General features: G+C 48.0%; 12 protein-coding genes and 2 non-coding genes across 14 annotated transcripts; 7 read left to right on the top strand and 7 right to left on the bottom strand.

Annotated features, from left to right (window-relative positions):
* Positions 1–55: 55 nt before the first annotated feature.
* On the bottom strand, positions 56–1,845 carry F9C07_1389856 (Tannase/feruloyl esterase). The gene has a single exon (XM_041285251.2). The coding sequence runs from the start codon at positions 1,683–1,685 to the stop codon at positions 96–98; it is 1,590 nt and encodes a 529-aa protein (XP_041144394.2). The 5' UTR covers positions 1,686–1,845; the 3' UTR covers positions 56–95.
* A 701-nt stretch (positions 1,846–2,546) lies between these two features.
* On the top strand, positions 2,547–2,619 carry F9C07_t124. Its single transcript has one exon. It is a non-coding gene; the product is annotated as a tRNA-Thr (tRNA).
* A 13-nt stretch (positions 2,620–2,632) lies between these two features.
* Positions 2,633–2,705, top strand: F9C07_t125. The gene has a single exon. It is a non-coding gene; the product is annotated as a tRNA-Thr (tRNA).
* Positions 2,706–3,450: 745 nt separating this feature from the next.
* Positions 3,451–5,357, top strand: F9C07_4760 (flavin-binding monooxygenase-like protein; the record flags this gene model as incomplete). Its single annotated transcript, XM_041290736.1, has 2 exons — positions 3,451–4,069; positions 4,123–5,357. 2 exons carry the CDS (start codon positions 3,451–3,453, stop codon positions 5,355–5,357), a joined length of 1,854 nt encoding a protein of 617 aa, XP_041144393.1.
* A 46-nt stretch (positions 5,358–5,403) lies between these two features.
* F9C07_1389851 (uncharacterized protein) lies at positions 5,404–6,691 on the bottom strand. Its single transcript, XM_071508055.1, has 2 exons — positions 6,362–6,691; positions 5,404–6,237 (listed from the first exon to the last, which is right to left on the bottom strand). The coding sequence occupies exons 1-2, from the start codon at positions 6,385–6,387 to the stop codon at positions 5,451–5,453; spliced, it is 813 nt and encodes a 270-aa protein (XP_071364952.1). The 5' UTR covers positions 6,388–6,691; the 3' UTR covers positions 5,404–5,450.
* F9C07_2281798 (uncharacterized protein) lies at positions 6,574–9,713 on the bottom strand. The gene is made up of 2 exons (XM_071510525.1): positions 8,382–9,713; positions 6,574–8,297 (listed from the first exon to the last, which is right to left on the bottom strand). Exons 1-2 carry the CDS (start codon positions 8,382–8,384, stop codon positions 6,996–6,998), a joined length of 1,305 nt encoding a protein of 434 aa, XP_071364951.1. The 5' UTR covers positions 8,385–9,713; the 3' UTR covers positions 6,574–6,995.
* On the bottom strand, positions 9,026–9,639 carry F9C07_4757 (uncharacterized protein; the record flags this gene model as incomplete). Its single annotated transcript, XM_041285250.2, has 2 exons — positions 9,026–9,504; positions 9,570–9,639. 2 exons carry the CDS (start codon positions 9,637–9,639, stop codon positions 9,026–9,028), a joined length of 549 nt encoding a protein of 182 aa, XP_041144392.2.
* A 1,568-nt stretch (positions 9,714–11,281) lies between the features above and the next one.
* F9C07_1389864 (uncharacterized protein) lies at positions 11,282–12,952 on the top strand. Its single transcript, XM_071508056.1, has 4 exons — positions 11,282–11,498; positions 11,544–11,695; positions 11,747–11,874; positions 11,928–12,952. Exons 1-4 carry the CDS (start codon positions 11,334–11,336, stop codon positions 12,701–12,703), a joined length of 1,221 nt encoding a protein of 406 aa, XP_071364950.1. The 5' UTR covers positions 11,282–11,333; the 3' UTR covers positions 12,704–12,952.
* Positions 12,953–13,974: 1,022 nt separating this feature from the next.
* F9C07_4755 (putative serine protease) lies at positions 13,975–14,715 on the top strand (the record flags this gene model as incomplete). The annotated part of the gene is made up of 1 exon (XM_041285261.1): positions 13,975–14,715. One exon carries the CDS (start codon positions 13,975–13,977, stop codon positions 14,713–14,715), a length of 741 nt encoding a protein of 246 aa, XP_041144390.1.
* Positions 14,716–16,423: 1,708 nt separating this feature from the next.
* Positions 16,424–16,642, top strand: F9C07_4754 (uncharacterized protein; the record flags this gene model as incomplete). Its single annotated transcript, XM_071511261.1, has 1 exon — positions 16,424–16,642. The coding sequence occupies one exon, from the start codon at positions 16,424–16,426 to the stop codon at positions 16,640–16,642; it is 219 nt and encodes a 72-aa protein (XP_071364949.1).
* A 509-nt stretch (positions 16,643–17,151) lies between these two features.
* F9C07_1389798 (serine protease) lies at positions 17,152–18,156 on the bottom strand. The gene has a single exon (XM_041285249.2). It carries the CDS (start codon positions 18,022–18,024, stop codon positions 17,287–17,289), a length of 738 nt encoding a protein of 245 aa, XP_041144389.1. The 5' UTR covers positions 18,025–18,156; the 3' UTR covers positions 17,152–17,286.
* A 395-nt stretch (positions 18,157–18,551) lies between these two features.
* F9C07_2104621 (uncharacterized protein) lies at positions 18,552–19,528 on the bottom strand (the record flags this gene model as incomplete). Its single annotated transcript, XM_071508979.1, has 7 exons — positions 18,552–18,610; positions 18,659–18,788; positions 18,828–18,952; positions 19,015–19,071; positions 19,237–19,302; positions 19,355–19,450; positions 19,507–19,528. The coding sequence occupies 7 exons, from the start codon at positions 19,526–19,528 to the stop codon at positions 18,552–18,554; spliced, it is 555 nt and encodes a 184-aa protein (XP_071364948.1).
* A 1,100-nt stretch (positions 19,529–20,628) lies between these two features.
* F9C07_2104620 (uncharacterized protein) lies at positions 20,629–21,001 on the top strand (the record flags this gene model as incomplete). Its single annotated transcript, XM_041285260.1, has 2 exons — positions 20,629–20,691; positions 20,753–21,001. The coding sequence occupies 2 exons, from the start codon at positions 20,629–20,631 to the stop codon at positions 20,999–21,001; spliced, it is 312 nt and encodes a 103-aa protein (XP_041144388.1).
* A 543-nt stretch (positions 21,002–21,544) lies between these two features.
* On the bottom strand, positions 21,545–22,315 carry F9C07_1389621 (uncharacterized protein). The gene has a single exon (XM_071508054.1). It carries the CDS (start codon positions 22,125–22,127, stop codon positions 21,699–21,701), a length of 429 nt encoding a protein of 142 aa, XP_071364947.1. The 5' UTR covers positions 22,128–22,315; the 3' UTR covers positions 21,545–21,698.
* Between the last annotated feature and the right edge of the window lie 79 nt (positions 22,316–22,394).

Here is a 22,394-nt window from a genome sequence, read left to right as displayed (position 1 = left end):
TCACCTGCGCATGAGCAACAAGAACCACTTCTAGAAATATAGTTCATATGTAATCCATTCAAAGCTCGCAATGGCAAGACTACCTAGACACATCACTAATAACCTTCTTCACACCGATAACTCGCTGCATCCTTAACATCGCCACCCTTATACACCGAAACGAGCGGATATTGACACAAGTTTCTTCTCCGTCCATCAGCAGCCAGAGCATCAACAGTCTCAGGCACGACGCCATTTTCCACCCAATCTACCACCTGGCTCAACGGATCAACGGGGACAGGCCCCACACCACCAGAACAATGATGTACCCCTGGGGCTTTGAAAAAGCGGTAAAAGTCTCGCACGGATGGGTCCTTCTCTTCCACCCTTTTGTAGTATTGTTCTGTGCCCTTGGGGAAGATCAATGTGTCAGAGAGCCCATGCCAGGTTATCATCTTTCCACCTGCCTGTTTGAAGGCGGAGAGGTCTGGATTATCGGTGCTGATTATGTCGTTGTATCTTTCCTTAGAAAGAGAGAATACCCTATCGAGAGCTTTGTGATCCAGCGTGGTGAGGTCGAAGGATGGATCTTGCAGGACAAACCGGCGGATCCAGTCTGGAGAGATTGCAAACGGAGAGCCGGTGCAGTTGAACGGTGTCGAGCATACGGTGCTCGCGAGACTCGATGCGCCCATCGACAGGGGCGTGCCCTTATCAAGTCCGTACCATAGAAACGAGCCCTCAGAAGACCTGAATCCTTCCCATGCACTGTTGGCCACCTCAGCATCCTTCTTGGAGATTCTCACACTGACTCCACTACAATTTACCCTCGTGTCAACCGTAGTAAATGGATCGAAATCACACAAGTCGGGCGCAGAAATCACCCCGTCCAGAACTCCGTCGATATCATCGCACGCCTTAATCGCCGCAGCAGTAATAGCATCCGAGACACAAGTTGGAGGAAAAGCGTTAAGCTGATTCATGACAAACTGGGGCCAGAACTCTGCGACCAGAAAACTGGCCCAATTAATTGCTGGAGCAGCAGCCATGATACCGTCGTACGCGGTTGGATATCGCTGTGCGAGCATCAGACCCTGTCTACCGCCTGTCGAGCACCCATTCCAGTATGAGTATCGCGGAGCAAGACCATAGAAACTGGTGGCGATCTGTTTGCCGATAGTCGCGGCGTCGCCGAGAGCGACGTAGGCGAAGTCCTCTAGTAACGCCATGTTCACATTTCCTGAAGCGTCCAGGGACCATGATGCTGAACTCTGCGAGTTCAAGTCGTGGCCTCCGTCCGTGGCTAGGACCGTATAGTTCTGGGCCACAGCTGCCGCAAGGACGGCATCTTCCGATCTCATGGCGAATCCGCCTCCGCCGGAGCCCTGGAGTCGGTGGTTCCAGTTGGAGAAGGGGAGCCAGACTGTGGCATGGATGGTATCATTCTTCCCTGGGTGGGTATATGTGACCGTCACATTGCAGAAGTCTAGTGTAGATTCATCGTATGCATAATTCGATACCGGAACGGCAGAGAGATCCAGTACCTGTCCTCCAGGTATGGATGGATGGGGAATCACAGATGATGAGCAATTCCCAGCCTGAGCGACAGTCGCTGTGAAAAGGCTCGTCACGGCGGCCGTTGAGGCCACAGACCGTATTCTACTGTAAAACATTGCAAGAGCTGACCAAAAAAAACCGGATAACATTTTTTTCTCATACCCCTCTCGATGGTATTTATAGCCGGTAAAATATTACGGAACAATAGCCCAAGATCTTAGCACAATCGTCTATAGCCAACTCACCTTCGACTCGTCAGACCCTCTGGAGGCTTGGTATCATCAGAACAACGAATAACAATGGGTAAAGAGCCTCAGGATGCAGTATAGCGTGGAATATGGATTCCACCAGAGAGACGATTCACCATACGTAGACCACGCTGCGAATGATCGTCGTCTCGTCGAGAAGCCGGAGAATCCTCGGACTTAACTAATTTGACTAGTTCTAATCCCTCGAGTGGGTTTTAGCTCATACTCCGTATACCCCACTTCCTGCGTAGAGGATATCCAATATCGAGGACTGATATGAGAGAATTGCGGTATGATGTTTGATACTAGTCTTGGTTTTAAGGTTTCGGGTATGGGGTTCGGTAGTGAGCTCCCCTGGAATGCGGAGGAGACTGGGGCAGATTGCGGGGTGCTTAGGATAATTATCCGTTTTGTGTATACTAGTAAGGAGATGAGATATGCGATTCGATACAAGTGAGTGGAACTTTCCTTGAACGATCCTGGTTGAGTTGCCGAAGCGGAGGCCGAGTGAGCCTTTCATAACTTTATAAATCCTTATGCAGAAACCTAAAAGCTAGTCAGTTATAAATGCCGCAGACATACCGAGAACCCTCGGGTATGACAATCGGTATAACCATTCGGTAAATCACTGAATGAATGTGGAAGATGCTTAAGGATGTTCTCCGTCCGACACAGATCCATCGAAGCCCGACGTTTACTCATTCAAGCTTACTTGGTCAAAATTTTATATTGCAATAAACTGCGAAGCAGCACATCCAATCAGCTTCTATGGCTCAGTTGGTAGAGCGCATGACTAGTAATCATGAGGTCCGCGGTTCGAATCCGCGTGGAAGCAGATCTCATCCGAAGCTCCTATGGCTCAGTTGGTAGAGCGCATGACTAGTAATCATGAGGTCCGCGGTTCAAATCCGCGTGGGAGCATCTCATGAGTATCTTTTTGTTCTTTTTGCTGCTGCTGTTGTTGTTTGTTGTTGCTGTTGTGAACAACAAGCATCTTGGATGTTGTGGGCATTGCACAGGATATCGGGATATCACCAGCATCACGGACTTGGCCCGATCCCGGTTTCCTTCCGATCCATTCATGCAGCCGGTCACATGGGCAACACTATGTGCCAGTAGGAACCATTCTCCCATGTCCTGCACGCATTTTCTGCACGAAATCCCTGCAATGTGCCCCATAATGGTGAGTCGGAGCCTATCCATACCTCTTATAGTAACCAGGATCAGCACTAGTGGGTCGACAACTCGGTGGTGCAGATGCCACTGAGGGGTAAGTGGGTAGCTGTTGGGATCTAGCCCGAGGGAGTCTACCTAATTTCTGTTAGCAGAAGAAAGAATAGCCGGTGTTTGAGCAAGATTGAGGTTGGGGGGAAGTCCCTCGCAATGGAAGTGAGACAATGTGGCTTGACTGCTTCTCGGAAAGAACGAATGACTGAGGGGAGCCCACCGCACTTATAAGTACTCACCGTTACTAAAGTGCGGCTGAAGCTCCACGGACAGTTGTACGCAAAGTGGGGTGTGGGAGTATAAATAACAAAGCAGGGAAGAGCGACCAGAGTGACCCCGTGCTGTCTTGTTTTACCCCGCCCTCACATTCCTATTATTCCCCGCACCTATCTCCCCCCTTATCCTGTTCTTCTTCTTCTTCATACCAGAGAACTACGTGATGGCCCTCGCTTCCAAAGACAGAATCGAGCCCGGCTCCTTCAACGTCCCCGTGGGAGCGTTTCCCGCAACATGCTCGTCAACTGGCATTGACGCTGACAAGATCGCGTCGGAGGTGATACGACTGCTGAACACGGCGTTGGGACTAAAGCAACCCCAGGAGATCTCGAAACTGTTCCTTGAAGATGGTTACTGGCGAGACCATCTCGTTCTGACATGGGACTTCCGTACCATCAAGGGCCAAGAGAACATCACCAGATTCCTCCAGGAAAATCCCCGTTTGCTACAAGTAGAAATCGATCGATCGTCCGCCTTCAAGGCACCTGCTATTTTCCCTATCGATGCCTTCGGCGATGTCACCGGAGTTCAGTTTTTCATTAAGGTCGCTACCGACGCGGGAAGTGGAAAGGGTGTTGTCCGACTGGCCGAGAAGGACGGCGAGTGGAAGATTTTCACATTCTTCACGTCACTGTTGGAGATCAAGGGAAGTGAGGAAAAGATTAACCATCACCGGCCCGTGGGCGTATCGCATGGGGAGCATCATGATAGGCGGAATTGGCAGGATAGACGGACCGCCGATTTCAACTATGAAGGGAAGAGCCCGACGGTTTTGATCGTTGGTATGTACATTGGTCCCACCCCCTCCTTTCACCAGATAAGCTAACTTCACCAGGTGCTGGCCAAGCTGGACTGACAATCGCCGCCCGTCTGAAAATGCTCGACATCGATGCTCTGATTATTGACGAAGAAGATCGCATCGGAGATAACTGGCGTAGGCGGTATCACCAGCTGGTTCTGCATGACCCTGTATGGTTCGACCATATGCCCTACCTTCAGTTCCCGGCAAACTGGCCCATCTTCACGCCTAAGGACAAACTCGCGGAGTTCTTTGAATGCTATGCCAAGCTTCTTGAACTGAATGTGTGGACTAAAACCAAGCTTCAGTCTACCTCCTGGAGCGACGCAAACAACGTATGGACCATCGAGCTCCAACGACAGAAGGAAGACGGCACAGTCGAGACTCGTACCTTCAATCCACGTCATGTTATCCAGGCGACTGGTCACTCGGGTAAGAAAAACCTGCCTGAATTCAAGGGCGTTGAGACTTTCCAGGGGAAGCGCATCTGCCACAGTTCTGAGTTCCCCGGTGCGGACCCCAACAGCAAAGGCAAGAAGGCAGTTGTGGTCGGATCCTGCAACTCGGGTCATGACATTGCACATGACTATTTCGAGAAGGGATACGACGTAACTATGGTCCAGCGTAGTTCAACATGTGTCATCTCTTCCAAATCCATCACCGATATAGGGCTCAAGGGCCTGTACGAGGAGAGTGCCCCACCGGTTGAAGATGCCGACTTGTTCCTGTGGAGCATTCCGTCGGACCTGTTCAAGGCGCAGCAGAAGAAGGTCACCGCGGTCCAAAACCAGAACGACAAGGCGACTCTGGACGGATTGGAGAAGGCGGGCTTCAAAGTGGACCGTGGACCGGATGATGCGGGTCTACTGATCAAGTACCTCCAGCGCGGTGGCGGTTACTACATCGACGTGGGGGCCAGTCAGCTCATCGTCGACGGTAAGGTCAAGGTTAAACAGGGACAGGAGATTGCCGAAGTTATTCCACAGGGATTGCGCTTCGCCGACGGCTCCGAGCTGGAGGCCGATGAGATCATTTTCGCGACGGGCTACCAGAACATGAGAACGCAGGCGCGCATCATCTTCGGCGACGAGGTGGCGGATCGCATCCAGAGTGTTTGGGGATATAATGAAGAAGGCGAGATGCGTACGATCTGGCAGCGCAGCGGACACCCCGGCTTCTGGTTCATGGGCGGCAATTTGGCGTTGTGTCGGTACTACTCGCGACTATTGGCATTGCAGATCAAGGGTGTGGAACTGGGTCTCAATCACTAATTGTAAACTGGGGGGTATCAAGCTTGCTATACATTTTTAAGCCGGTCGAAACGAAACAGAATGAGACAATGAAACAATGACCATACAACCTCCTTAAAGATATTGATTCAACCAACCCTCTTGCGCTGCCACATAGACCCCCATCGTCAAGACAGACGTATACAGCGCTGCATCTTCCTCCACCTCATTCCCACTTCGTAATGACGACGCCAGATACTCCCTCTGTGCGCGATCCCACCCCCCAACCTTCAGACCCTGCTTCGTCAACGTCGCCAAGCACGGCCTCCTCAGCCCCAGCTCAGCAATATTCAACGTAAACCTCCAATCCGCATTCGTCTCACTCCCCTCCGACGCCGACGACGACCTCCCCTTAGCCACCCTTTTCTCCCATTCCACAACGCGACTCACTCCATCCGCCCTCCCCTTAAACATAAACCGATACCCTCCCCTCACAGTAACACTAACCTCCCACCCCTCCCCAACCGGAAACCACACCCCACCCCCGGGAAACGCCATCTTCCTATTCTCCTCCTTGGCCGGCATATAAATCACCCCGACAACACCACCCTGATTCTGTTGTTCCTCAGGTAAATGCGCATACCCATCGCTCTGGACAATGTACATGTCCCTGGCCGTCAACTTGCGCGGCGCATCGCCCAGTGTTTTGCCGAAGCGGGTAGGTTGGTAGACTTCGAGGATGGGGATCGGGCGGCGGGAGGTGGGCGTTAGTTGTTGGATTTGGAGGGTGAGGTGGGGGGTAAGGCGGAGGGTGTGTTTTGGGGGTGGGGGGTGGGCGAGTGGGAAGGTTTGGGTTTTTGTTGTTGCGGCGGGTTTTGTGGAGGTTGTTGTTTGGGTTGTGGAGGTTGTTGTTGTTGATATACTGTGTTTTTCTTTTGTTAGTGGGTTTATTTTGTATATGTTGTATACTAGTAGGTAGTGTAGGTTGTATACTAGTATCGAGGGAAAGGTTGTATCGACAGGGCTGGGAAATGTGGAGTACATACGTCTGTGTACTTTCCGTATCGCTCATTTTCTATGTGTCGTTAATCACTCAACCATGAATATTGTCTGTTCTGTCCGTCTGTATATGTATCTCTGTAAATGAATGAAAAGATTCTACACCAGGTAGACCGTAGAAATAAGAATATGGTGGAAAATTAATATAAAAAGACTCCAGGATCTCACTCCTCTTATATACCTTATGTAGGGTAAACTCCCACCAAAACGCAAAAACCGGACCCCTCGTATTCGTATCCACCGTAAGACCGCGCCCGAGGCATCTTTTGATTCGCGCGAGTGGGAATTCTGTCTGCCTAGTCCCGCCCAAACAGGGAAAGGAAGTTTTTGGAGCTTAAGTTATTTCGAGCCTTTGTGGTCTTGGCGGGATCCACTGGGCTGACTTTGCATCTGGCTGAGGAGTTTATACTCGTTTCGGCAGATTATGCGGATACGACGGAGTTCGAACACGACTACGAGGTGCTTTCTAGAATAGGTATTCAATATGGAGGTGGGGATATCATGCGGGAGAATGGAGTCGCCTGTTTTTTTATTCTCTTCTATATCATGTTCATATGGAGTGGGGGGTATCATTGGTTACTGGTTTTCTATTGTACAGGGGTTTTTGTGAGGTGTATGGGGTCAGCATAGCCACCGATCGTCGACTTGTCTCAGAATCTGGCACTCGTCTGACCATTCGTCGTAGAGACGTTCGATGACGATGCCGCGGTTTCGGGCGGCTTCGTAGAGGGGCTCGCATGCTGCGCGGGCTTCGTGGAGGGTGTGCTCGGGGATTGTTTTTAGATTTTTCTTGCGACCAAAGGAGCTATCGCTTGGCTCGTAGTCAAGGTCCAGGACGAAAGAGAGTCGCTTGAGATTGGGGAGAAAATCGCGCTCGGCGAAGGCCTGGACCCAGTTGTTCCACTCTGTGGATTTGGTTAGGGATGCTGGGCCTCGGAATCGGAGGGTCGATATGTTTGGTGGGAGCCATTTATATAATGTGTGTAGACGGGACTCGTCGGTGAAGACCTCGCCGACGGACAACTTTAGCGTCTCCAGTCCAGTAAGCTGTGGTAAAAACTGCTGGATCATGCTTTCGTGTAGGAAATGGAAATCCAGGCAATGCGTTGAGCGGAGGTTTAGCGTCGTCAGGTTCTCAATGAGATGGGGCAATGCGAGGGTCATTCGGCAGAAGGTGTCGATGGCATCGTTTTCTAGAATTTCTAGCGTGCGTAGGTTGATCGTCGGCGGTGGGTGGTTATCTTCTTCCAACTGGTGCTCCTTACCCTCGTATTTATTAATCATCCATTTGCTGGCCAGCTCAGGGATCGATGTGATTTGGATTTGCCTTTCCTCTGGAGTGCCCTCTTTCACAGTGATGAAATCGGCTTTCTCTTCACCCCGGGCAATCGCTTGGGAATGTGCTTTACTCAACTCACTCGACGTGGGCCCTTCGAAGCGAATACCGGAGGTAAGCAACAGGATGAGATGGCTCACGCGGCCTTGCCGTATATGCGGAGTTCGAGTGACTTCCCCGCAGGCACTGGAGATTTGGCACCGCTTGAGGGGCCAATGCAGAGGCAATTCCTTGTCATTGAGGTCCTCGTTAAATCCGCTCTCTAATTCCAAGGACTGGATGTCGGTGAAGTGTGAGCCGAGAATGGCCCATTCCTTGTCGGATGGGGCGTCCTCTTCGATCCGGAGCGCTGTTATATCGGAGGGGATGGACTTCAGCTGGGAGATGAGATCTTCACCGTGGTTTTCGCTGTCTTCGCGGGCGCCTTCAATTTTGACTACATGATGATGTGGTTTCAGGCTTAGCTGGGTGTCTGTTGAGGCCATTCTGCCTTTTGAATACGCGTTAGGGCGATGAAGTATGAACGGGAGGAATGGTCTGGGTGTGCTCAACGTCCTCGGTTGAGTCCAGATGCGTAACAGGAGCCGCTGTATAGGTTAGTATTTGGTTCTCAAAACATTATACTCCTCCAGCTGCCAACATTGCATAATGATGTCTGGGGTAAGAGTCACCATTAGAGCGTTTACTTCTGGTCGAGCCAATTGCTCTTGCTTACAACTGTCTTCGAATTACCGTATTTTAACAAGTCGCCGAATGGCCAGTAGAGTCGTCAGACGGGAGTTAGGGCGCAGCAATGCAGTGCTTCCTTAGTTTCCTTGCTGACAGGAAGATCGACACGATTATCGCAGGGCTTAGTCGATGGACGTTGTCAGCCGCGTGTATTAACCAATGCGATTTGCACTGTTTGCTCCGTGTAACCATTCCACATGACTCACTCGTTGCACGTGCTGGACGTTAACATCAGCTTCCGGCTTTGGAAAAAGATGAACATTCCTCGAGCGCGACGGTGTTTCATACCGAATCGGTACCAGGATCGCTTGGTGCAGACATTCAGCAGTATTCAAAGATCATATACTCTCTATTCAGGGTCGACACTCTAGTATGCACAGTATCATCTCTGTACAATATTATCTCGCTATTTTCTACTAAAAGAGAGTTAACGAGTGAGTAGCATTGAACTGATCATCAATTGATCTCATGAAACGACAAAGAATGCAACCCACGCCAAGAGTCCCACCGACACCAATTCTACTATCATGCAGCGCGATTGCAAATCCCCCCCAAAGAAGCACAAAGACAAAGCGAGGGCCCGAAATTAAATCATCTCCAGTGGCCAAGGAATAGCTGCAGTAAGAGCAACAAGGCCACCCACCAGCGGTAACAATCCCCGACCGGCGTTGAGCTTCAGCCACCGGGACAACAATGACTCGACTTCCACGCTCGACTTCTCATCTACCACCCGACCCGAGTTGGCGAGGTCCATCAACTTGTTGTTGGTACCAAGCATCATGCCAAGGGTGTATGGTACGATACCCAGTGTCAAAGCCGCTGCAACACAGTACAAAGAAGAGCTATGAGTCGGGGCCAACGGGGCTAGCGTCGTACTAGCGCGAACGGCCCAGGCACAATAGAGAAACGCTGCGGAGGTGGCAGCGGCGATAGGAGGAGCTTGGCTTTTGCCTCTGTTATACAGGTTCCGCCATAATTTGACAGCAGCGTCGAGCGGCAATCTATCTTCGCGTGTCGATTGTATAAGCGCGGGCACAGTGATTGTGCTCAAGGAGAGGATTTTGCCTTTTGACTATTATTAGAATGATCATCCACTGAATTTCGACTTGACGGTGCGTGGAAGACCTTACCAGAAAGCCAGGCGGCACCAGTCAAGCCCACGACTTGGGCGGCGCAAAATGCAGTTGGATATGTGCTCATGGTGTTAGTTTGCGGGTGAATAGACTTCAAATTGGGATGGAGTTGCTCGGGAAGGGTCTGGGAACGGTTTTATAGCTTCCAGTATGTTGGACAGTGACTAACAGTGATCATATGATACCATTCCTTTCAAGGTTCTCCGTTTTCGCTTCTCAATTATTCCATGACGACATTGCTACGCACCAGTTAACCTTCTTCAGGAACCACCGTTGATCTCCGAGCGTTCCAGGAAACAACCCGCCGCAATTCTGGCTTTGATTCGGCAAGTCTAGATCGTCGGTGGGTCGACCTCGGCTTTTGTCGGCTTTTGGGACGCTCACGGGTTTTGCGCGTTCACGATGTCAATGTCCATGTCAATTAAAATGGTTACTGGCTCAAGGGTGCAATTTCGACCTCTCAGTGGCAACTGTTTGCCAATTACTTCGGAGGTAGCTAAGTGAACTGTGCCAGTCATGTCGGGTCGGTGTGTTTTAGCAGCGATATCCCGAATCGGTGAAGTATCTGGTGTTGCCGATATACTATTTAAAGTAGAAGGCCTGCCAAGAAGGTAAGGATACGTATGCAGGAAAGCTAAAGGCAAGCAGTAGCTACTTGAGACAGGAAACTGATTCTTGACCTCCTACTACTAATGCAGCATCAATTTATAATCAGCAGGCGCCTTGATCCTGTGTAGAATCAGATAGGCACGTAGGCTATCGAGCCCTATTGGAAAGCCAACAGATATGGGTCCCCACGTTCCCGTTCGGCGGCCGAGTCGTCTATGTACCGGGAGCAGGGTATACTGGAAATCCATCCGGTTGGATCGCGATCCGATCTATGACAGCTGGGAAGGATTAATAGTGATCTCTGATGTCTCTCTGTGCATATTCCCATCCTCACATAGTCAATTTGCACCGATATGGCTCAAATAAAGCGAGGTCGAATATGTCTTAGGTGCTACCGGTCGCACCGACGAGGTACACTCCAGATTCTTCTTATGGAGAACTATCGCGACTAGGATCTGCATGTCTATATCCGGTCCGAGCGAGAATTTTGGCTCTCCTCCCCAGCAAAGAAGCTCACGCCGTTGTGAGAGCTCTTCAAGGATCTATCACGGACGTTGAACTTTGTGGACAATGCTTGTCTGGGGCGAACACCATCATCTCTAAGAATATCGTCGGATTACCTTACTACAAGATGCACCGAACACTAAGGTATCCGACCTGCAAGTAGTGGGCCAAGGGGATAGTTCGTCAGCCTCGCCTAATTCTCCTTTCATCAGAAACATTGAATCCTACAATCGCTGACTTCCTTGGTATCTTGCTATTGAGGAGAAGTCATTGGGGATCGTGTTTGGGGCATAGTATTAGGTCATAATATGCACATACAGTTGGTAGTGGTGTTGACGGACCAGGTAGTTGAATTGAACTCTGAGTCTAGCCATAGTATTAACACCTGGACATCATTTGTCACTAGGATTGCTTGCCTACAGCCATACTCAGTGCATTCGTAGACTGCTTGTGAAACGAAGAGTCGACCTTCTGACTAGGGCTTACTAGGTAAAGTTAGTAGCCCCCCATTTCGGGGTGAGCGGAGCTTCCAAACGCCGAAACGCGAGGGTGTATAGCATAAAATAGTCGATATTCTGTGATTATCTCAGGCCTAACTCCATAGTTTTCACCTTAGTTTACCTAAATGCAAAGAGCTTTCTGGTAATCATGGCTTCAAACCAAGATTTTGACTTGCCTCCCATCTCTTCATTTGATCTACAGTCTCTTACAGATGAGCGTTCCAAAACCCTATATTCGCTCTTGCAGCGAAACCATCAAGATCATGCAGTTCTGTCTGAACCAAAACTTATCTTCCATAACCATATGCCGCATGTACGTCATCCTCAATGGTACCAATGCACTTCTAAACGGAGATAGATGCTCGGATCAGCCTATCTACTAGAATACCCATGCGAGAAGTTGATCGAGATGTATCAAAACGAGTCTCCTCAGCTCAAAAGCCTCAACGACGGACTGATCCGCACAGGAATTACAAAGGATAACTGGAGACAATTCCTAGGGAAAAAGAAGTACACATTTACCTTCATCCCATCACGTAACAAACTAACAATCGAAACAAGATACACAGCCGCATACACCACCTTCTTCGACCAAGAACTAGCCAACACCCAAAATGACTGGAAAGAACTCGTAAACGAGTACCTTTTCACCCCGCCCCAACCCCTAATCAACGGCTTCATCGGCGGCCGTAAGCCCTCCCCACTCCCCAATCACCCTAATCAGAAACTAACCACTGTCCAGTCGGCCACGCATTCATCCACCTCGCCTACGCCTACGAATTCTCCCACCCCCAAATCGCAACCGAAGCCCTAAGTCTCGGCTGCACAGACCGCGACCCAATCCACCACTACCTCGACACCCCATACCCAGACACATCCACCTACAAAACAACCTCCGCAAAAGAAATCCTCCACCGCGTACACACCGACATCCGCTTCTCCAGCCTCTTCTCCGTCCCAGGCTTCATAAACATCGCGACTACCTTCGCACACGCAGAGCACGCCCTCCTCGAGCACTGGAATGCGTGGGATATCGTCAACCCTGCAAAACAATTCAGGGATGTAGTCGACCTTGCGGGGCTTCTGCTCATCGGGTCCCGGAACGGGGAGGGTGAGTATGACTTTTTCCTAGCGCATTTGTTGACCGTGGGGCATGCTTTGAGGGTTCTTTTGCCTTCGTTTCCCTGGGGCTATAGGGTGGGGGTGTTGAGGCAGTTTTGGTTGTTTGTTCTTTATGTTTATGTTGCGCAGTTGAGGCCTGGGGTTGGGGATGGGGAAGATGTGTCAGGGGTTGAGCTGCGGGGGAGGGATTGGGGGTGGGTTTATGGGAGGTGCTTGGAGGGGGAGTTTTGGGGTGATGCACATGTGGTTAAGGTTGTGAGGGCGTTTAGGATGTTGGAGGAGTGGAAGAATGAGAAGGATGGATGGTGTTTGAGGGCTGCGGTGAGTTTTTTGGAGGGATTTCGAGGTTGGACTGGCTTTGGGGTTGGGGTGGAGAGTGTTGAGGTTGAGGAGTGATGGTACAAGCAGATTATGTACCACCTGGATGTGCCTTTCATTATACAATCTACTATTATTTACTTGGAAACGGAGGTGGTGAGTACAAGATATGGGCTGCTGCAATGTGTTCAGAATGTACTGTGAGATCACTCTACTTACATAGCGGGAGTGGAAGCTTCAAAGAGAAAATCAACTTAGTTTAGGTATGGATTAGGGCTATAAGACCAGTCACTACTACCGGATCAACCGCGGGCCTAACGATCGGAGTAAGGACCACCGAACATGTGCATTTTTCACATATATACCGGAAAAGGTCTGGCAACGCTTGGCGCGCTCCTTCCGTTCTAGTGCTCACCCCCTCGCCGCTTTTACTCACTGAGTAGAGCAAGTACAAATTTGCATACTAATCTCCTTCCAAGAGGCGATCTGAGTAAGCAGGCTCAATAAAACGCAACGAGCTAGCCCGACCCCTGGTGCAGCTTTTCCCTTTCCAGTCAAAGGGCGGAAATCGTAAAATTGCCATTTGGCGATCCTTGCCATTGTAAACAGGACGTATTTGGTGAACAATTGGTGAAAATTGTTTAATTGGCTAGTTACAATTGGTGCAGATCTATTGCTCCCAGGAGCATTCTTCGTGCAATACTTGGCCACATTTGGGGAACTGTGGAGGCATATTTGGATTTTCTTTGATTTTTTATTAATACCAACGGAAGTAAGACTCGCTATTGGCATGACCAAACACTGGCTCCTGGGAGCGTCGCAATGTTACGCCTCGATAGCTGAATCAAAATAATCTGTCTGTTCGGGCGAGATGTTATCATAGGCTCCTGGGAGCTTAAGTCTAACAACTTTTCTAATGAGTGAAAGTGAGTGTAACACTCATCTAATCAGATTTTCTTCGCTGATAAGTTCTTCGGATGGAGAGACGTTTACCCATAGTCTGTAGACAATCCAGGAAATCATTTCCATATCACATATTCTTCCAAGATAATGTTAGGAACGTACGGAGTTTCCGATCATCTGATGGTAATTCCGACGAGAGGCAAGTAGGACCCGTCACATGCTCCTTGATCATCGAACCAATCTCGTCCAGTAGGAGGGCAAATACAAGATTAGTCCTCTGCGTCCTGGCGCCACCCCCTTTTGGCCCACTAATTTACACACAGTAATTGCGATAAGGAGCAGGAAACGGGTGTATAACCTTATTAGGCCGCAGTTGAAGAACGTAACTATATAAGTCAAGCGCTCCCAACGGATTAGCATTATGAAGTCACAGCTAAATCTTCAGAATGATGAAAGATACTCTCTCTTTCGCACGTCTCGCACTTTTGCTCTTCGGCTTCGTCGTTATACCTACCCAGGCTATTGTGGGGGGTATTGCTACAACCAACTCTATCTCTATCGGTGCAGTTTACACCCAAGGCCTATTCGGCAGTCAATATGCCTGCGCTGGAACCTTTGTCTCTTCGAACAAATTTCTCACGGCCGCAGATTGTGTTTTGGGCCATTCTCCAAGAGACATAAGCATTAAATGGGGTGCTTCAAACCGCCTCAACGAACCATCTTCAAGTCCTCCAACGTTGGTCACGATCCACCCTGACTATAACGAGTTGACCGGGGACGCAAATGTGGCAGTTCTTACTCTAAAAACATCTACAACAGGGCCCTCCCACGCGACACTGGCCAAGGAGTCTTCTATCCAAACTGGGGATGCTTTGACGTTATACGGTTGGGGCCTTACCGGCCTTGAAGGCCTCTCCACTAGATTCCCGGCAGAATTGCACATGGTTGAAGTGCCGGCTTTGTCAACATCCGAATGCCGTTCAGAAGGAATTGATATAGGTGCCGGGCAATTTTGCGATCAGTCAGATTCTGGCAAAGGATTTTGTATCGGCGATCATGGCGGACCGGTGGTGGATTCAACTGGAACGGTTGTTGGTATTATATCCGGCCGGGAAAATTGTGGGCTTGGTACGCCGGAGGTTATTACCAACGTGGCTTATTACTATCACTGGATTATATCACAATAACTTTGTTGTTGAGTGCAGTAGCCCTCTGATTTGTATTACATACGAGTTGGATGCATTGACCCCCATTGACCTCAACTACTCGGTCTTTTGGTGCAGTCCTCCGTTTGGCCTTGCATAGATGGCTCTGCAGGTTTTATGGTTGTTGCAAGGACCAGCCTTTTGTACTTTGTCATGTAGGCCTGTTTTGGCCCTTTCCATTCTTCTTTCCTGTTCTTCTGGATGGTCTTCGTCTTGATGCCTAGAAAAATTAAGTGACACAGATTTCCCCTTCTTGCTTCCCTGGGCAGGTGTCTATAATACCATCAAAGTTGGTACCGAATTACGACAGTCATGAAAGAGAGATGTGTAGATTTGCCGATGTTTACCGAATGCGGAACTGTGGTCCGATCGATCGGCGCCCTAGCCTTTTGGTTATGGTCTTTATCCCTCTTTTTCTCGCGCTCCGACAGCTGTGGATCTTTGCTCTGGCCTAATTTTATGATCATGTGATGCCAGTCTTGCTACTTAGGTGTCGAGGGTGTGGGTAAACCCAAGGGCAAAAATATACGTTATATGAGACTCATCTCCAACACGAAACTCTCCCAGATCCCGTCCTACCACATATAGTTTGCAAGAGAAGTCGGAGCCGAAGTTAGGGGGCGTTGTGGGATTAATGCTCTTCAACCAACTCGGAGTATTGCAAGTGTACTCTACCATTGTCACGTTCTTAACAAGCCGAAGTATAACCGTTTTGGTGGTGACTCAGTATACTTACCGTGGTGCAGCTGGAGAGTAATCTGTATTGAGGCTACGCCCCCTAGTAACACAATTTTTCAGCTTGGGCCCTGGCCTGAAGCTTCTCATATTTTTTTAACTTTTCTTTTCTGAAATCAGATTGTTCAATAATCCGGAGTCTCATTGGCTCAAATGTGATCGACAATAAAACTCTATTTTCAATAGCTTAGATATTGAATTTTACTTGTGAGCGCTTGTTACTGGCTGAACAGGCTACTAAAAAGACAATACCTTCAACAGATTGCCGATCACTCCTCGTAACTTGATCTACCTAGCAAGTGTTTCCCCTATTTATGATGTAACGGTGTGAATAGTTCTTCAGTTAATGCAAGTCACACCGCTAAAATCTGCCCGAATCTAATATATAGTACTGTTTAGAATCAGGTAGGACCTTTACTGTAATTTGCGAATGAATCACGCTATTGGACTAATTGTCAATCAGGATTGGTCACCTGAATGAATCTGCATGATGCATGGGAAGAAAGGGAAATTTAGGCTCTCACTATAATAATTAGTGTTTTGAGAGATATGATTACTTGCTATGATTTTTATAGTACGTGAGACATGGAAGAGTTCCTCATTCCTTTTTATTCCACTTCCGCTATTTGATATCAGTGTCAATTTATGGCTGTGGCGTAACTAGTCTTAGCATTATCGGGAGAATCCCTTTTACACAAGAGAATGATCAAAAGCTACTTAGATTGCATTTTTTATTCTTCCTCTAATAATGTGATGTTATCTCTGGGGTTTAATTCAGGATTTCCTATAAACTCTGTCTCTGCCGCTCTTTCCCTAGTTCTGCAGCTCATTCTTGATCAAAAGCTCAACTTACCCTCGAATCCGACCGCGGCTTCAAATCCCTAAATTCTGTTAGTCCCTATTACATGCCAGTCACTGTGGAATCTAATTTACTTGCCAGAATCAACTTAAAACCATGAGACTTTCTCAACTCTTCTCCTACCTATCTGTCTTAGGAATGGCCTTCGTCGATGCCGGAGGAGCTGGAGGTAAATACCACCTCCACTCACTATTTCCTATGGCTAAAGATCCCCTAGAACCTTGCAGTGACTACAAGGACTGCGTGAACAACTGTGACTCTGGAAACTTCGGTGTCTTCAACCCAAACGGTTACCCACAGTTCATCTGTGTATAAATGAACCTGTGTTATGAACCCCGCTGCGATAACCGCTGGGATGGGTAGCAAAGAGACAATTGGGCCAATCGACTTGAAAACCCTCAAATATAACTAGCTAACGAATAAGAACGGAAGATAAATTATTCAAAAATCACGTAATTCTGGGCAGCGTTATGATCCCCTTTGATGTAGATATGATTTAGTGTCAAGGAATCAGCCTTGATGACAGCTGTGACAGCACTTTCTTGTATCCCATTAGAGGGCTGTTTCGTATTGCTTTTTAAATGACGGATAGTTGTATTCGTGGAGGGTATAGAGTACTCATTTATGGAGGGGTTCTTTGGGCCTCCATTTTTCTTTTTGGACCGCAATACAGCCCAACAGAAGCTCATTCTTCAAGAAGGCAAGGATGCTGAAGAAGCGCAAGTGAACAATTTCGCTCAAACGGACAGCTACAGGATCCTTGCAAAATGCGCCATCGATCCTAACAAGGTAGACGCAGAAAAGACGAACTTGGACTTAGAGGAGGCTTTCAGAGTAAATACTTGATAGACACTAAAGTGAAGAATGGTTGGGACAGGGTCAGAAGGGGTTTCAAACTCCACAAACTTCTACGTTCAGGCCCGCATATCACTCCTTGCGCCAAGGAAGAGCATCGTCCACTAGTGTGATATGATCCAGGTGTAGTAATGAGCCACGTCCGTAATGAGCTCGGACTTAGCAAGCCCACAATTTTGCCGACCAGATATGATCCCAACCACAGTCCCAGATGAATCTAAGGCTGGTCCGCCATGATCACCGAAGCAAGATCCTTTCCCAGAAGTCGATGTATCACAAAATTGTCCGGAGCCAAGATCAAGATGTTCAGATACACAGGCGATTGTGTCCAAAGCTTGTACTTCGACCTTATGCAATTCTGTTGGTAATTTTATCTTTTCAAGGCTGGTTCGACCCCAACCGTATAACGTCAGAGAATCGCCAGTTCGAATAGAAGGCTGTTGGGCTAACGGCGCGTAGGAAGGCGCAGAGAAAACGTCTCGTAGAGTAAGAACAGCGATGTTTGCCGACAAGGTCAACGGATCATAGTCCGGATGAATAGTAATCTCCGATAAATGACTGGTAGTTGGTTCGCTATCTCGGTCTAAAGAACCATATCCAATTTTCAAATCGCTCAGGGACCGACCATCCACACAATTTGCTGCCGTGAGAATTTTATTCGGAGATATCAGGACTCCACCACAGCTAAACTGGTAGAAACCAAACTCGGATTTAGCGTAAAGTGCACCTATATGTGAAGCCTGTGCGGCTTCAATACCGCCAACAATTGCCTGGATTGGTATGACGATAAAGCTTAGAAGAAAAAGCGCACGACTCATGAAGGAAAAGGCTATTTTCATCATGTTGGAGGTGGGTAATAATAGCAAATTTTAACAAGATTTAGTTAATCGTTAAGGTTGGGGCTACCTACTTATACTTGCCAAGTTATCTAGCGGACAGGCTCCCTTTAATACCCCTCTAGCCGCTTACATTCCCCGAACATCTTTGATCTAATAGATATCGAATTAAGATACAGGGCAAGAGGAGATAAAACATTGATTTCATGGCTAGCTAAGGTGAGATTAGCTTGACAAACTATTTAAACCTACCTCTCGCTCCACTTTGGAGTTGGCTCCAATTAACGACATCCGAGATCCACGGATCGATAGTAACAGAAGTCGATCAATCTCGGAAGACCAGAGATCGACTTGGAATTAGTCCATCTGAGATTTCCGGCCGAGTACGGCAATGTCTCGGAGCTGGTGAACCTTGGGCTCTGCAAGTGATCTTGGTTCCAGATCTTAGTCCCAGATTGGCGTTTTCAGAGATGGAAGTCCACTCAGAGAACCCTGTGAAAGGATTCAGCCCTTCTCCTAACCCAATTTGTTCATCATGACTGTTTGATTGGCAGCACTGGCACCACCATGTTCGGACATGTTCGGCCACTGACTAAACAGGAGGAAGAGAATAATTTAGAGACTAATTGGAATTACTTACCACTCTCGTTGATCACTTTACCACTTCCATTAAGGAACTGATGGGCATGAAACGCCCCTTTCCACTCGCGGATCTCACCAAAGATAACCAGCATAATGGACATCGCCAAGTTGGACATCTGTACTGTCCACTGAATAGTGGGGAACGCCATTGAGCAACTCCATCTTACAGAAGAAGAGGAAACAGCAACCGTTGGGATATCTTTTGGAATGGGAAAATCAACGTATTGAAACCCGGGTTTGTAACCCTGTTCGTCGCCGCCTTTAGTACAATTCTGGATCCCCTTGCAAAATACTGTACCAAACGCCTAAAATCTCATCTAGCTCATCCATACTGCTGTCGCCCATGACACTGACACCGAGTCCCCGTGCGACCCTTAGCTTTCAGAACAGACACATAGACCACCAATAATGCTACATTGTGGAAGTAGTCCATCACAACAGTAAACCTCGCTGCATGGGGATTGGCATATCCAACAGTCTCTTGAGACTAATCCTAATTCATAACAATATAGATATTCAGTCTTTCCTGTCTAGGCCAATCTTGATTGAAACAAGGCGTATAGAGAATCAACTTACTATTTCGATTCATTAGGCGAGATGTAGCCATCTGACTGGAGACTCGGTGTCCAATCTCTGGAATTCCTCATTAACCAAAGTCTAGAAACCTTTCAACTATTACTACCAAAGCACATACCATATTCAGTGGAACCATCTTTCACAATAACATCGGAAAAAGAAGCCTTATCATTATTCGCAATAGCATTTGGTGTTAGAAGCAGAGCGCACAAAACTATATCAAAAGTTAGATAAACAACATATAATACTACTTAGTGATTCGGTACTCACAAAGCTGAGATAGTGAACACATTTTGTTTCCAGGAGTCTTTCAGCTAGGACAATAGTAAGAATAGGGGTGAAGAGGAAAGGAAGATCTGAATGGGAGCAGGGTATTTTATACTCGTAACGATTTTCGGACATTGACTATTGCAAAAATTTGGACACCTTATCGGGACCCATTCCCAGATCGCCCAGGATACTGTACGTAGTCACATTCATCTCTCGAACTCAGTTATTTTTTCTTTTTTTTCTTAGTCACATACAGCGCGATATAATAGTGAGTTCTTGATAACCCACCCAATTTAGTGCTTACCAAGCCAACTGGGTCGCATCAATTAAGTTTCCGAGAGATTTATCGATATCGTGAAATGCTGCTGGAAAGTTTTCGACCCGCAGAATGTTATGTAAAGGACGTCTAAATTTTTATGTACACGTTGCCGTATTTGTGTACGACTGAAGCCGCAACCACAGGGCACTATTGTCACTTATTTGAGCGGCATGTTCCCACATCTTCCCAGTAGCTGGGGGCTGAGGAAACCTCATTATTGAATTACCACTAGGTACCTTGACGACCATATATCTTCGATCTCCCTCTTAGATAATCGTGGACGGCGAAATGCACCATGACATTCTTGAGACTTTCATTCTACTTGTTCCTCAATTACTGACCTCCAAGGGTGAATCATTCTTAACCCCCTTTTTATCCAATCTAGTTAGCCTGATCTCGGACGATCTCGGTGCGCCATTTCACTGGGATCGTGGTGCAGATCCTTACCAAGCATAGTCAAAGATTTTCGAGAGTTATTTAGTTACCAGATGGGTCCATGCTGATTGATGTAATACTATGGTGCAGCTGAGTAGATGAAGGCACAAATGCAGTTCCATTTCGAGTCTGCAGCACACCGCATCACAGGCTTTTAACCTGTTAGTCCTCCCAATCAATATCACCACTCCCCGAATCAATTCTGATTGAATCACACCTAACCGTCAGCTATTGTGCTCCGAGAAAGTACGTGAGTCTGTAATGCTCATGTTGAGATGGAGGCTAAACACCAATTTTTAGAGCGTTACACACAGCCGTATATTTTCTAACACGCACGCAAAGCAGAGAGAATAATACATATTGCCACTATGCAATTTTCTCGGTTCTTCTCCGCTGCCTTTGCCAGCGCTGTAGTCGCTCAATCGCCTATCGTACGTCGCTTATCATCTGTCCAAGCGGGAGATGAGTGGGTATCTAACGTACTTTAAGCAGGCTATTATTTACCTTGACCCTGGATTTGCAGGGCCGTCGCAGCAGATCAGTTCCATAGGAGAGTGTGACGCTATCGATCCCAATACTATGCCTCCTGAGGTCGGATCTATCCAAGTCGCGTCGGGTATCGAGTGTACCACTTACTCTGACGCACAATGCCAAAACCCCAATCAGCACCTCACGGGTACCCAGTCCAATATTGCGGGACCACCAGACGCACAGTCTATTTTGTGCCAGCAGGCAAACTAGGAGAAGGGTCGACGGTGTCGAAGAAAAAGGTGGGAGGGCGACACAATACAACGAGGTCAAAATAGTATCGCGCTCGCTCGCACACAAAGGCTTTGTCCCATGTGGTGAGGGGAACTGGCAACATTGGATGGCGGAAAGCGGCCAAACAATCTCGCCAGATCCTCAGATCTCCTGCTCTGGGAAAGGGTTCTGTGAAACTCAATATGTCATTACAGATTTATTACAAAACGTCCTAAGTCGTGTTACAGTCCTTACCACCATAGTTCTACCCAACTGATAGAGCGGTGACCATATAGATTTGGCGTATCTCGGATATAACTTTCGGGAATCAAGTGTAAAGAGTGTGAGGTCAAACTGAATTCGAAAACTACTGTACTGTTTAAGGTACATATTCGTCCAGCATAGGAAAGCGGAGACAAAAACGGTCAACAAGTGGGTCTCAGACTGTTGCGGTGCCACTGTACTCTGTACTGTAGGATTAATAGATACCACTATGTGCTGGCTTTGGGAAACTAATGAGACGACTGAGTGAACATCTATTTGGAGAGGCGCCTTTGGGAGCACCTCGGAGCCTGAGAGGCTAGTATTTACAACTCGTAGTATTTAAAGTCGCCGACATATAGAATCGGGGGATTCATGTTCTCCTACCACGTAGGTAGTGGCTGATTCCCTTTCACTACAGCCCTCTCCGATAAATTTATCGTGACCTGGTGCATCTTTCAGGTAGGTTCAATTCCCCCCAGACCTGTCGCAGAAAGTCTGTATCAAGATGAGCGAATTGAATTCCAACCTGTCTTAGAGTCATCTTCTTGCCCTTTAGCGCAAGCAATTTTCTTCTATCCCTTGCATTGAGCCTTCGGTGCCAGTTCTTCGTGTCTGATCTTTGCATGGGATGTGATAGTGCCTGTTTGTCTTTGCTGGGAACTTCAGCGGAATCTTCACGGTTCGGGTCCGGGCCATTTCCTTCGGATTCTAGAGAGTCATCATTCCCATCGTCTTCTGTCTCAGGAAGCTGATGACCGATAGATGTGGAGATCGTGGATTCCTCTTGTGCAGAAGTGGTTTCCCTACCCATCATTAGTAGAGTCTTTCTGTTCCTCTGCAAACGCATTATTCTTGCCATCATCTTCCGCTAGTAGGATGGTGGCTGAAAAGTATGGAGGCGGTGCATTCTTCTCGCGCAGCGTTTATATTTTCACCCACTTCATCACCCGTGCACACTGCTGCCTGCTCATTGATAATGGCTGGGATTCATTCTCTTGGTCGAGATCGAAAACTTCAAGAATTTTCGGATCAATAACGTCGAGTTCGGGGGTCGTCGGCCGTGAGCTAAGTGGGAAGTTTGCAGTGGAGAAATAAGATACCACTGAGCTGCTTCCGCTGCTTGATGAGG

The sequence above is a fragment of the Aspergillus flavus genome, chromosome 3 (assembly GCF_009017415.1).
Source record: "Aspergillus flavus chromosome 3, complete sequence".
Classification (NCBI taxonomy): domain Eukaryota; kingdom Fungi; phylum Ascomycota; class Eurotiomycetes; order Eurotiales; family Aspergillaceae; genus Aspergillus; species Aspergillus flavus.
The sequence above is the reverse complement of the archived record's forward strand: the minus strand, read 5'-3'. Positions and strand labels throughout refer to the sequence as shown.